General features: G+C 37.4%; 1 protein-coding gene across 1 annotated transcript in view; it reads left to right on the top strand.

Moving 5' to 3' along the window:
* Nucleotides 1-2,539: 2,539 nt before the first annotated feature.
* Nucleotides 2,540-14,007, top strand: part of LOC110455468 (nuclear valosin-containing protein-like) — a 25,020-nt gene continuing 13,552 nt past the window's right edge. The window contains exons 1-11 of the mRNA XM_021505628.1: nt 2,540-2,680; nt 3,213-3,289; nt 4,388-4,437; nt 4,697-4,796; nt 5,983-6,061; nt 6,848-7,270; nt 7,952-8,015; nt 8,278-8,342; nt 8,857-8,991; nt 12,264-12,365; nt 12,630-12,747. Of these exons, the coding sequence (XP_021361303.1) occupies nt 2,612-2,680; nt 3,213-3,289; nt 4,388-4,437; nt 4,697-4,796; nt 5,983-6,061; nt 6,848-7,270; nt 7,952-8,015; nt 8,278-8,342; nt 8,857-8,991; nt 12,264-12,365; nt 12,630-12,747 (1,282 nt within the window). The 5' untranslated portion in view covers nt 2,540-2,611. The remainder of the gene's footprint in view (nt 2,681-3,212; nt 3,290-4,387; nt 4,438-4,696; nt 4,797-5,982; nt 6,062-6,847; nt 7,271-7,951; nt 8,016-8,277; nt 8,343-8,856; nt 8,992-12,263; nt 12,366-12,629; nt 12,748-14,007) is intronic.

Genomic DNA, 14,007 nt, shown 5'->3' with positions numbered 1-14,007 from the left:
CCTTATATATATAGGGTAACTAACAACACATTTAACACTGAACCCTTATATATATAGGGTAACTAACAACACATTTAACACTGAACCCTTATATATATAGGGTAACTAACAACACATTTAACACTGAACCCTTATATATATAGGGTAACTAACAACACATTTAACACTGAACCCTTATATATATAGGGTAACTAACAACACATTTAACACTGAACCCTTATATATATAGGGTAACTAACAACACATTTAACACTGAACCCTTATATATATAGGGTAACTAACAACACATTTAACACTGAACCCTTATATATATAGGGTAACTAACAACACATTTAACACTGAACCCTTATATATATAGGGTAACTAACAACACATTTAACACTGAACCCTTATATATATAGGGTAACTAACAACACATTTAACACTGAACCCTTATATATATAGGGTAACTAACAACACATTTAACACTGAACCCTTATATATATAGGGTAACTAACAACACATTTAACACTGAACCCTTATATATATATAGGGTAACTAACAACACATTTTACACTGAACCCTTATATATATAGGGTAACTAACAACACATTTTACATTCAACCCTTCTATAGATAGGGTAGCTAACAACACATTTTACATTGAACCCTTCTATAGATAGGGTAACTAACAACACATTTTACATTGAACCCTTCTATATATAGAGTAACTAACAACACATTTTACACTGAACCCTTCTATATATAGGGTAACTAACAACACATTTAACACTGAATCCTTATATATATAGGGTAACTAACAACACATTTTACATTGAACCCGGGTTTCTATATATAGGTAACAAACAACACATTTTACACTGAACCCGTCTATACAATGTATATAGAGTAACTAACAACACATTTTACACTGAACCCTTCTATATATAGGGTAACTAACAACACATTTAACACTGAATCCTTATATATATAGGGTAACTAACAACACATTTTACATTGAACCCGGGTTTCTATATATAGGTAACAAACAACACATTTTACACTGAACCCGTCTATACAATGTATATAGGGTAACTAACAACACATTTTACACTGAACCCTTCTATATATAGGGTAACTAAAAACACATTTTACACTGAACCCTTCTATATATAGGGTAACTAACAACACATTTCACACTGAACCCTTCTATATATATAGGGTAACTAACAACACATTTCACACTGAACCCTTCTATATATATAGGGTAACTAACAACACATTCACAAATGTTTCTGTGAATCATGTCCCCAAGGTACTCTAAAGCATGTCCTGAAGTATTGTGAAATACTCTCAAGCTTATTCCCAGGTAATGTGAAATACTCTTAAACATATCACCAAATAATATAAAGTAAAGCTATTCCCAAAGTACTGTAAAATACTACAAAGTTTTAGTGTAATATTGCACTTGAATTAAAATAACACAGGAACAATCATTTAGATAAGAAAAGTTTTATTCAAATAACACAGGAACAATCATTTAGATAAGAAAAGTTTTATTAAACTTGTCATGTTTGTCGTGAAAATTGGTAAAGATGTTCCAATTACTATAGAATAGTGACAAGTAGGTATCTGCAAGGTAGATCTTCAGCGGCTTATAGTTGAGCAAAACATTACACTGTGCAAAAGTAGTATTTTTCATAATTCAGACAAAAATATGTAAGCATCTGTAGCTATAGGCAGTTGAATTTTGTCGAGTGTGTGACAATGTGTTTTAGTCAAGCCAGATTTCTATCCTTTAAATTAGTTTGTTTGATACTTTTAATTACTTCTCCGGGGATCCTTTGACTGTCTGTCCGTACGTCTGTTTGTCTACCTGTCTTTCTTTCTTTCTGTCCATTTACCTGTGTTTATTTTTTCTATTTCTTTGTTTTTTTCTTGTTTCACTTTATCTGATTTTCCTTCCTTTCTAATGTTACAATAAATAAAATGCCACTTACACAAAAGAGTAACATGGATTAATATGAAAGTATGTGTGAAAGTAGAATGTATTATGTATGATGAAATGCATATGTTATATAATTGTTTTATTTGGTTTCAAATGAAATGGAGACTCACCTAAGATTCCGTTTGACACAATTAACAATATTTGTTGCACTTATGTCACCTTGCTTTCATGACGTCTCGGTGCATTTGGAAGTCTGCCGTCATGAACTAAAGTTGTATTGCCACAATATGAACCAATGAGAACCTTCCGGGTCACGAATCACGGATTTCAACGGTTTCTGAATTTAACGTAACGGTAATTATATAAATTTAAACATGTTTTTCCCCGTGTACTTTTAATTAGGCCTAACGTTAGACTCTATCGATTAGTTTTGTATTGTTTTACGGCCATTCGACACTTTGAGTGAATTTGTGTGAAGTATAAAACTCATGAAGTTTTATTGAAATTTATTGAATGTAAAAAGGACTCCACAAGTCAAGTGGAGTTTGACCAATCGTAAACCAAAACTCGTAAATGTATGCCTGTCACTCCGGATTATTTTATCCGCTTCCTGAAGCGTTTTACACTTGTTCTTCTATATCCGGTGAGAAACTCGTGGGTTTATCATGTTCTAAATTCCTCGAGTATGTCGGCCCAAAAGAAGCAGCAGGGACAGTATTTTAGTGATCCACGGTTGCTGTCACGAGTTCGACAGGTGCGTAAAACTTACCGGTATAGTATGTCAGAGATAACTTGATCGTGTGCCCAAACATTTTGCGTTGGCAGATCCCAGTCGGATGTTTCTATTACCTGTTACTGACAAATTAAACGACTCCCAGTAGATACAGCAGTCTTTAGTGGAAGCTTGTCCGAAACATGCTGATAACCGAATAAAGTAATTAAAATGCAGATTGCAATATATAATACAGAAAAAGGGATATTTGACACGTTAAGATTATCTGAATATTTTTGTGATCTTTAAGTTTACTTGTCTTCATGTTTTGAGCCTCAGTCTTGTTTTAGTCTGATAATCATTTAAGGGGAAAGTGAAAGTCAATGAATTCTAGTAATTGTGAATCTAACTTACCTGATAAGGTTTTACAATTCAGACATTCTTTCAAATCAATTAAAAAACAACTTAATATACTGTTATGTTAGACTTGCCTGGATCGATCCCACCCCCACATCATTGTCACCATTGCAAGATGTAGACAACATAACTACATCAATACAATCCACTGTTTCAGTATGTCAAGTATGCTAGTGCCTCAAGGAAACCAGTTGTTGCCAGTGTTATGGCTGATGACCTACAGAATCAATTTGGGTAAGACTCTCAAGCTCCTATTCATATTGTAACAGAGCGCATGATTAATTAAATTTAAATCACTGCCTCCGCTAGGGATCGAACCCGGGACCTCTGGCATACTAGTCTTACGCTCAACCGATCGAGCTAAAGAGAAGTTCTCTATAGCCAAGCGATATATTGCGGCTAGTATTTACCAGGGTTACATACTCCCCTTCCAGGAAAGAACTCGTCCTCGAGTTTTCCAGGGGTAACAGCGATGCTTGTGAAGCAAGGTCGAGTATTTTTCCCGGGTCCCTACGTGGGCGCCAATGTAACAGAGCGCATGATTAATTAAATTTAAATCACTGCCTCCGCTAGGGATCGAACCCGGGACCTCTGGCATACTAGTCTTACGCTCAACCGATCGAGCTAAAGAGAAGTTCTCTATAGCCAAGCGATATATTGCGGCTAGTATTTACCAGGGTTACATACTCCCCTTCCAGGAAAGAACTCGTCCTCGAGTTTTCCAGGGGTAACAGCGATGCTTGTGAAGCAAGGTCGAGTATTTTTCCCGGGTCCCTACGTGGGCGCCAATGTAACAGAGCGCATGATTAATTAAATTTAAATCACTGCCTCCGCTAGGGATCGAACCCGGGACCTCTGGCATACTAGTCTTACGCTCAACCGATCGAGCTAAAGAGAAGTTCTCTATAGCCGAGCGATATATTGCGGCTAGTATTTACCAGGGTTACATATTGTTACAGTACGTACAGTTCATGCTCTAGCTGTAATATATAAAGTATACGTAGAAGCTACTTGAGATGAATGCCACAAATATGGTTTAATTTTGAGTCAATTATGAGACCTAGTAATTTTATATTGTGATGTGCTGGCCCCATTGTAACATTTCAAATCTTTTTCTTTCCTATATTCTCTTATTGGTGTCACTTCCTAGATACACATCTTTATGTGACCCTGGCTGCTGCAAGGACAATAAACCATGATCAGACCCTGGGCCTCGTCACTCACCTTGATAAAAATAATTCAATAATGTGTAAAATCTCATTCACTTCATTCTAGAGCTTGTACAAAAATGTATTGTAATACTTTAAGTTTAAGATCCTTTTTTTCTTTCAGCGAGTATGCTAGGAAGAAGAAAAATGCGTTTACGAAGTCTGTGGAAAAAGGTACCAGTATCCATAGGTTTGCTTAATGTACATGTATGTATTTATCACAGACAGGGTAAAAACGCAACCATAGTAATTATAATGGGTTATGAAGTAGAGTGTTAATAATGAGAGATCTTGAAGCTACCGCAAATACACTGTGCATATAGAGAAGATATGTTAAAAAGGATACAATTTTCTATTTATATCTTATGTTCTTTTGTTGCAAAATTTACAAGAATGAAGTTTTAATCAAAGATATTTTTCCTTAATTTCACAGCTTACAAAGTCGTCTTAAAGGAAGGAGGAATAGACAGCACAAGCCAACTGGAAGACCAGCATCTTCGGAAAAGGCAAAAAACAAGTACAAAAAATCAAAGGTAATAATAAATATGATTAATGACTGACAACGTGAGATCCAGAGTCTTTTTTACATTATTATCTGTTGAAGTCAGACTTAGGGATGATCAAGGAACAGTCAGTATTCAAAATTAAATTGTTCATCAAATGAATATCTCTCTTGGAGATGAAAAACTCAAATTCATAAAATGATACATATACAAAAATTACAAAATCTACATGTACATTAATGTAAAATGCATTTTGATAATAACACTGACAAACTAGCAAATGAAATAGTATGCTCATTTCCTAGGGCTTTCCTGAAAGGTATTAAATTCTATATTAGGAACCAAAATTTTCCCCTTTATTATAACATTATTATACCCCCGAAACGAAATTAGGGGGGGTATACTGGAATCACCCTGTCTGGATGTCTGTCTGTCGTCCGCAGTAACTTGTCCGGAAAACTCCTCCTTAATTAACAGGTGGATTTCATTGAAACTTTGCATGAATGATCAGTATCTTATGTACATGTAGTTGTGCACCGGCATTTTAATTTGGGATTTCAACCCTTTTTGATTGAGTTATGCCCCTTTTTTGCAAAATACTTGTCTGGAAATCTCCTCCTTAATTAACAGGTGGATTTCATTGAAACTTTGCATGAATGATCAGTATCTTATGTAGTTGTGCACCGGCATTTTTATTTGGGATTTCGATCCTTTTTAATGGAGTTGTGCCCCTTTGCGCGAAAAACTTGTCCGTTCAACTCCTCCTTTACTAACAGGTGGATTTCATTGAAACTTTGCATAAATGATTGGAGATAATTTGAGATTTCGACCTTTTTTGATGGAGGTATGCCCCTTTGTGTGAAATACTTGTTACTGGTCGGTGACTATGGATTGCTTTGCAATGCTTTGCCTTAGTAAGCCTTTAACTTACAGTTCTGGTTTATATAGCAGCAGGGGTATTAGTTAGCCTTTGGCTTACAGTTCTAGCTTAGAACAAACAATAAACTTAGGGAAATAACGTAAAACTGTAGATGCACTTCATTTAATCCAGTTTTAATAAGAATTTATTATTTTTAGTTGGCTCACCTGCCAAAAGTGCATCATCATCCAGCACTAAATTTTTCATTATAAAAAAGTTTATCATAAACGGCCAGCATTATATTGAATTTAGTGTTCTGCTTTAGATGTATAATAATTGCTTATATTTGATTTTCAGATCACCAGAAGATGATGGTGATTCCTCAGATTTATCCGGAAGTTTCTCTTCCGATCCAGAGATCTATGTATCATATGAGGTTAGTTGTACATTGTAATGGACACTTGCAGATTTTATGGATTTTATACTCTGTATGTAGTAACTGTCAGAAAAATATTTTCATCCACATGACAACAGTAAGAATGTTGTCATAATTTGCCACTAAAACAAGTGATCAATTTAAATAAAAAATTCTACTTGTGCATAAATCTTTTGTATTTTATCCACATCTGTGCTAAAAATAGTGTCAGTTTGCGGTGTATTTAGTGTCCATACAATGTGATTCTTGGGATACAAATAATGTTAGCCCACCAGCTTTGTGGCCATTGGCCTCTTGTCACATCACATATGCCTTAATTTCACAACATGTTTCTGTCTAATTTTTTAAAATTAATAACTTCTCAACAACAACACATCTTTAGCACTTTCATCTCCTGGAGGAAATTCTCCTTGAAACATGTTGTCCAGAAGATATTCAGGATCATGTTACTACTGTTATAATATCTGTAGATACTATTGTACAGTGTACAGATTTCAGCAATAGACTCTCGTCAGTTAGACTATAACAAAGATGATACATGTTAAGTTTTAATTATACTTGACAAAACTTGTACAAATGCCAGTATTAACCTTTGGATAAATATGTAAGTGTAACATTTCAGCAAAAGACTCTTGTCATTTAGACTAATTATCAAAGATGATTGGATTTATTCACCAGATATTTCTCATTATATCAGGTACATGTGAAGTTTTAATTATACCTGACAAAACTTGTACAAATGACAGTTTTAACCTTTGGATACATATGTAATTGTTAACGTTTCAGGAGACAAATGGCATGAACAACATGATGACAAACCTCTACCAGAAAAGCCCAAAGCCAGTACCTTGTAAAGACAGTAGTAACTCAAAACCATCATCTCCCTGGTACGATTCCAGTTCACAAACTTCCAAAAAGGACCAAGATTCCGGAATGTCATTTTGTGATCAGATCAACATAACTGATTCTCCTTGCTCCAATGTTTCAAAAGAGGACAATAGGAGTACAAATAAAAGTGTATTTCTGGAGGAGATGGATTCTGGTGGTACTGACACCACATTCTTTCTTGACAGGGTAGGGTCTAAGGGAATTAACTCTACGCCTAATGATAAGTTTCTGGATAAACATAAAAAGAAACCTGTTGCTGATGTTATGGATGTAATTGTTCTGGATGAAAAGGAACATACTAAGAAAGGAAGTGTTAAAAAGGTAGGCAAGCATTGGAATTTAGGATGATTATGTAGCAATATTACCATGTAACACATATACGGCTAAATATAAACTACAACACTATTGTTAGGTCATCCTCGATACTCCAGGGGTCACACTCACTTACGCTCTCTGCACCTGTGGAGTATGTCTTAGCAAAATTGAAGGCACATTGTAAGCTATTTGATGGTCTTGTGTCAAAAAACCCTGACCAATCGCTAAGCTGATATCTGTCCTTTGAAGATTACAGAAGAGCAACAACCGACATCAAAGGAAGTCAATTTTACCAGTTGGCCACAATATTCTTTTGATGTACATCAAAGGATCTCACTAGTCTTCTTGCTTATACACAAGATGGCATAAACTGAGCCTTCGGATGTTCGATTTTTGTCATGATATATTTCGGGGTGCAGAGAAAGTAAGTGAGCATAACCCCTCCAGTATCGAGGAAAATGTTATGTTAGTTAACTGAATTTAATTTAGTTACCGGCTTTAAATGGTGATGCAAGATATTAAAGTTTCTGTCTTTAAATACCGTGATGATATAATCCAATGAGAATATTGAGATTTATTCAGAAATTACTTAATACTTATGGTCTGCTATGCAAATTACAGAAGTGTTTCCATTAACTATTTCCTACACAAGTCAAGGATGATTTTGCTTGAAATTCTATTTTTCAGATTATTAAAAAAAGGAGAAATAAAGATGATGGTGATAATGAAAGACAGGCAAAGAAAAGCAAAGGTAAACACAACTGATTATCTGCAAGAAAATGGTAAATATATATATATATATATATATCATGAATCAGAATGATTGTTTTTTTTTACAGCAATGAATTTAAAATAGCTTGCTGTTTGATTCCAACTTGATCACTTCTGAGAGAGTGAGAATTTTGTTTGTATAAATGATTCTTCAATTCAATTTAATTTATTTCAGATCAATTACTCGCAGAGGCTATTAATTTATATTAAACAGACTCATAGCACAATTTTCTTTTCCTCAGGACCAGAAGTTCAGATATCATCAGCGACCTTTGCAGACTTTGGTGGCAATGAAAAGTGTTTGATGGTAACAAATGATGCCTTATCATAAATCTATTGACATAAAGTAATGAAAAATTGCAAAATTTGAAAAATTGCAAAATTTTCAAACTATTATGTTTAGAAAATTATTGGTATATTTGTATTAACATTTCATGCAAAATGCTTTTTTAAATGTTTTAATGCATGTAAATTATATGCATGTATAATGGTCAGAGGTAAAAACAAAAGTAAGCTGTCACATCTTCTCAATAGAAATGCTAACAAATATTGGAATATATTATTGTATTGCAGAATATTAGGTTATACACAGCTGACTTAAAATAGATCATATTTCCATTGTTAAGAGGTGAAAGGTTAAGCTTAAAAGGTAAACGATTTCAGCTAGAAGGGGCAGTAGATATAAGCAGACTGAGGTTGTCATGTGGGAAGTTATCCTGTTACGTATTAATCATCTTTAAGTTTTACCAGATGTTTTAGTAGGATGTGTGTATATTGTTATATTTCACACCACCCTTTTGTGATCTTGTTGCTTTATGTAGGAGGTATGTAAGCTGCTGGTCCATATGAAACACCCTGAAGTTTATCAGCAATTAGGTGTAACTCCACCCCGGGGATTCCTCCTCCATGGACCCCCAGGTTGTGGCAAGACTCTCTTGGCCAATGCTATCGCTGGGGTAAGTGTTTTTGTGTCAGCCTCCTCACATGTTAGGAGAAAACTTGACCCCTAGAGTGTACTGCCTTTAAGGCAGTGGTAGAAAATTTGACAACGAGAGTGAACCGCCCTCTAGGCAGTGGTAGAGGAGTAAAGTTGATCACAAGAGTGTACTGCCCTTTAGGTAGTGCTAAGGGAGTAAAGTTGATCACGAGAGTGTACTGCCCTTTAGGCAGTGCTAAGGGAGTAAAGTTGATCACGAGAGTGTACTGCCCTTTAGGCAGTGCTAGGGGAGTAAAGTTGATCACGAGAGTGTACTGCCCTTTAGGCAGTGCTAGGGGAGTAAAGTTGATCACGAGAGTGTACTACCCATTAGGCAGTGCCAAGGGAGAAAAGTTGACCCCAAGAGTGTACTGCCTTTAAGGCAGTGGTAGAAAATTTGACAACGAGAGTGAACCGCCCTCTAGGCAGTGGTAGAGGAGTAAAGTTGATCACAAGAGTGTACTGCCCTTTAAGTAGTGCTAAGGGAGTAAAGTCGATCACGAGAGTGTACTGCCCTTTAGGCAGTGCTAGGGGAGTAAAGTTGATCACGAGAGTTTATTGCCCTTTAGGCAGTGCTAGGGGAGTAAAGTTGATCACGAGAGTGTACTACCCATTAGGCAGTGCCAAGGGAGAAAAGTTGACCCCAAGAGTGTACTGCCTTTAAGGCAGTGGTAGAAAATTTGACAACGAGAGTGAACCGCCCTCTAGGCAGTGGTAGAGGAGTAAAGTTGGTCACAAGAGTGTACTGCCCTTTAAGTAGTGCTAAGGGAGTAAAGTCGATCACGAGAGTGTACTGCCCTTCAGGCAGTGCTAGGGGAGTAAAGTTGATCACGAGAGTGTACTGCCCTTTAGGCAGTGCTAGGGAAGTAAAGTTGATCACAAGAGTGTACTACCCTTTAGGCAGTGCCAAGGGAGAAAAGTTGATCACAAGAGTGTACTGCCCTTTAGGCAGTGCTAGGGGGGTAAAGTTGATCACAAGAGTGTCTAGGGGAGTAAAGTTGATCAAAAGAAAGTACTGCACTTTAGGCAGTGCTAGGGGAGTAAAGTTGATCGCAAGAATGTACTGCCCTTTAGGCAGTGGTAGGGGAGTAAAGTTGATCACGAGAGCGTACTGCCCTTTAGGCAGTGCTAATGGAGTAAAGTTGATCGCAAGAAAGTACTGCCCTTTAGGCAGTGCTAAGGGGGTAAAGTTGATCACAAGAGTGTCTAGGGGAGTAAAGTTGATCAAAAGAAAGTACTGCACTTTAGGCAGTGCTAGGGGAGTAAATTTGACTACAAGATTGTACTGCCCTTTAGGCAGTGCTAATGGAGTAAAGTTAATCACAAGAGTGTACTGCCCTTGAGGCAGTGCTAGGGGAGTAAAGTTAATCCCGAGAGTGTACTGCCCTTTAGGTAGTGCTAGGGGAGTAAAGTTGATCGCAAGAAAGTACTGCCCTTTAGGCAGTGCTAAGGGAGTAAGTTGATCATGAGAGTGTACTGCCATTTAGGCAGTGCTAAGGGAGTAAGTTGATCATGAGAGTGTACTGCCATTTAGGCAGTGCTAAGGGAGTAAGTTGATCATGAGAGTGTACTGCCATTTAGGCAGTGCTAAGGGAGTAAGTTGATCATGAGAGTGTACTGCCCTTTAGGCAGCGCTAGGGGAGTAAAGTTGATCAAAAGAAAGTACTGCACTTTAGGCAGTGCTAGGGAAGGAAAGTTGATCACAAGAGTGTACTACCCTGTAGGCAGTGCCAAGGGAGAAAAGTTGATCACAAGGGTGTACTGCCCTTTAGGCAGTGGTAGGGGAGTAAAGTTGATCACTTGAGTGTACTGCCCTTTAGGCAGCGCTAGGGGAGTAAAGTTGATCGCAAGAAAGTACTGCCCTTTAGGCAGTGCTAAGGGAGTAAGTTGATCATGAGAGTGTACTGCCCTTTAGGTAGTGCTAGGGAAGTAAAGTTGATCGCAAGAGTGTACTACCCTTTAGGAAGTGCCAAGGGAGAAAAGTTGATCACAAGGGTGTACTGCCCTTTAGGCAGTGGTAGGGGAGTAAAGTTGATCACGAGAGGGTACTGCCCTTTAGGCAGTGCTAATGGAGTAAAGTTGATCGCAAGAAAGTACTGCCCTTTAGGCAGTGCTAAGGGGGTAAAGTTGATCACAAGAGTGTCTAGGGGAGTAAAGTTGATCACGAGAGCGTACTGCCCTTTAGGCAGTGCCAAGGGCGAAAAGTTGATCACAAGAGTGTTCTGCCCTTTAGGCAGTGCTAGGGGAGAAAACATGACCACAAGAGTGTCCTGCTATTTAGGCAGTGCTAGAGGGGAAAAGCTTGATCATTAGAGTATACTGTGCTCTAGGCAGTGCTGGAGGAAATGTTTTATTATTTATGTACTACTTCATACCTCATGCGCACATAAATTATTTCATATTTAAATATTTCAATTCAAATAAGAACACAAAGACAGCTATTCTTTATAAACTATAATTAGCATTACAGGATTGTTACAAAGTAATCATATCTCCATCAGACGTTAGATATTGCATATTGAAAAACATTTATGATGAAACCAGTCTATGAAAAATTGCAACACAACAGCTCATTATTGAATGCTCCAATAAACATAAAATATGTCTACTACAAATCACGTAGCCAAGGCCCACTTCGGAACACGCCTTTAAATGTCCGCAGTCTGAAAAGTCCACTGGCGCGTTTCCGAGTAAGTCCTGGAACGTTGAAACTGAAGATTCACAGTCACAATCCAATTCTACAACAAAAATACCATAATTAACTTCATGTACAGATCATTTCTATAAACCACTGAAAAAAGTAATTAGTATTGTCCGACAAACTTAAGATCCAGGATGACAAAACAAAACCTACAACAAAAAAAATAAATAAAACAATAAAATAAAAAATAAAATGCAAAAATAAAGTACGTCCGAATGGTTCGATAACAATCTCGTCGATGACGAATACAGGTAAAACCCTTACAGGTAAGCCCAACAAAACCACGAACTGCACGCGCAACAACACGCACCACAACATACCCGCCCCACTCGATTAAAATATAACGAAATGAAATTCATGTGTCATCTCAAGTTCTGTTACAAATTCAAATAACCACTTTTTAAAAACTGAATTCTTGAGTACCGAATGCTATTCTCAAAATTGAGTAATTTTGACAAGTTGCAAGGCAAACTTTATGCTCTGTTACAGACTATGTGTAACATAAATGTTGTACATTATTTTATCCCCTGGTTCTGCTCTATGTTGACCAGGAGCTGGGTTTGCCTTTCATCAAGTTAGCAGCCACAGAAGTGGTGTCGGGTGTGTCTGGGGAGTCGGAGGAGAAGATTAGAGACCTGTTCGACAAAGCTGTCGTAAGTTTTGATTCAAAAGTTAGAAATTAATGTCAGGAATTGATGGGTCTTTCCTCGTCTACTTGTGTTTTTAAGTGATTATGAAATAAAATGTATTACTTACAGAAATTCCCATCTGATAATAATAGACCTACTATTCAACTGAACATGTTTATACTTTAATTTCTGCAAATTAAAGATGCTTAAATGGATAGTCATATCTTTTGATTTCATGAATTCTTGAGTTAGGATTTCAGAAATGTTGTTTTCTATCCAATTCTGTAGATGTCTGCGCCATGCATTGTTTTCATTGATGAAATCGATGCCATTACACCAAAGCGAGAGACTGCCTCCAAGGATATGGAGCGTCGCATTGTTGCACAGCTCCTTACATGTATGGATGGTAAGTAACAAGTACCACCTTCTGCACTTTTCTTTTGTGAATCTTTTACTCCATTTCATAATTAAATCTTGCTTGATAAAATTTGTCAGAATGACTTCCTTATGCCCATGTACTAGTGGTTGTTAGCTCACCGGATCCGAAGGACCAAGGGTGAGCTTATGCCATACTGTGGCGTCTGTCGTTTGTCTGTCATCAATTTCTTTAAGCGACTTCTTCTTCTTAACCACTGATTGGAATTTAATAAAATTTGACTGGAAGCAACCCTAGGTAGTGGGGATTCAAAATTATACAGATGGTGGGGCTGAACCCCCAGGGGCAAAAAGGGGGCAATTTGGCCATATTGCTTTAAGCGACTTCTCTGGAACTAAGAGATGGATATCAACCATATTTGACTGGAAGCATCCTTAGGTGGTGGAGATTCAAAATTGTACAAATGGTTGGGCTGACCCCTCAAGGGGCTGAGGGGCAGGCAAAAAAGGGTAAATTTTGCTACATTGCTACAAATGACTTCTTCTGTAGAACTATATGCACTGGATATCAATCATATTTAAATAAAAAGCATTCATGGGAGGCAGGGGTTCAAAATTGTATAAATGGTGTTGCTGACCCCCCAGGTGGCTGAGGGGTGGGGCCAAAAAGGGTTATTTTGCTATATTGCTATAAACGACTTCTTCTCTTGAAGTAAGAGATGGATATCAACCATATTTGACTGGAAGCATCCCTAGGTGGTGGAGATTCAAAATTGTACAAATGGTGGGACTGACCCCCCAGAGGGCTGAGGGCGGGGCCAAAAGGGGGCAATTTTGCTATATTGCTATAAACGACTTCTTCTGTAGAACTATGGATATAGATCATATTCGGTTGGAAACATTCAAGGGAGGCAGGGATTCAAATCGCATGCACAACCCCGGGCTAAGGGGTGGGGCCAAGAACAGTTTAATACTTGGGATGGGTTGAGATCCACACCATATAACCATATATATATACAAATGCTGAGTATATAGAGAAGAATGCACATTTGCTTCCAGGATGGCCCTATGGTCTGGCCTTACCCTTGAAGACATAGTCCCTGGGTCATAACTTTGAAACATTTGAGATCCCCACCCCAAAACTATATATAGTAAAGCTACTGCCCATTTACTAGTGATTGTTGTATTTAAGCTATCTCTCTACTCCAGATCTCAGCAGTAACGCTACTGCCCATGTACTATTGAATGTTGTATTTAAGCTATCTCTCTACTCCAGATCTCAGCAGTAAAG

The sequence above is a fragment of the Mizuhopecten yessoensis genome, unplaced genomic scaffold (assembly GCF_002113885.1).
Source record: "Mizuhopecten yessoensis strain PY_sf001 unplaced genomic scaffold, ASM211388v2 scaffold8229, whole genome shotgun sequence".
NCBI lineage: Eukaryota > Metazoa > Mollusca > Bivalvia > Pectinida > Pectinidae > Mizuhopecten > Mizuhopecten yessoensis.
Note: the sequence above shows the minus strand (reverse complement) of the source record. Positions and strands in the feature narration are given on the sequence as shown.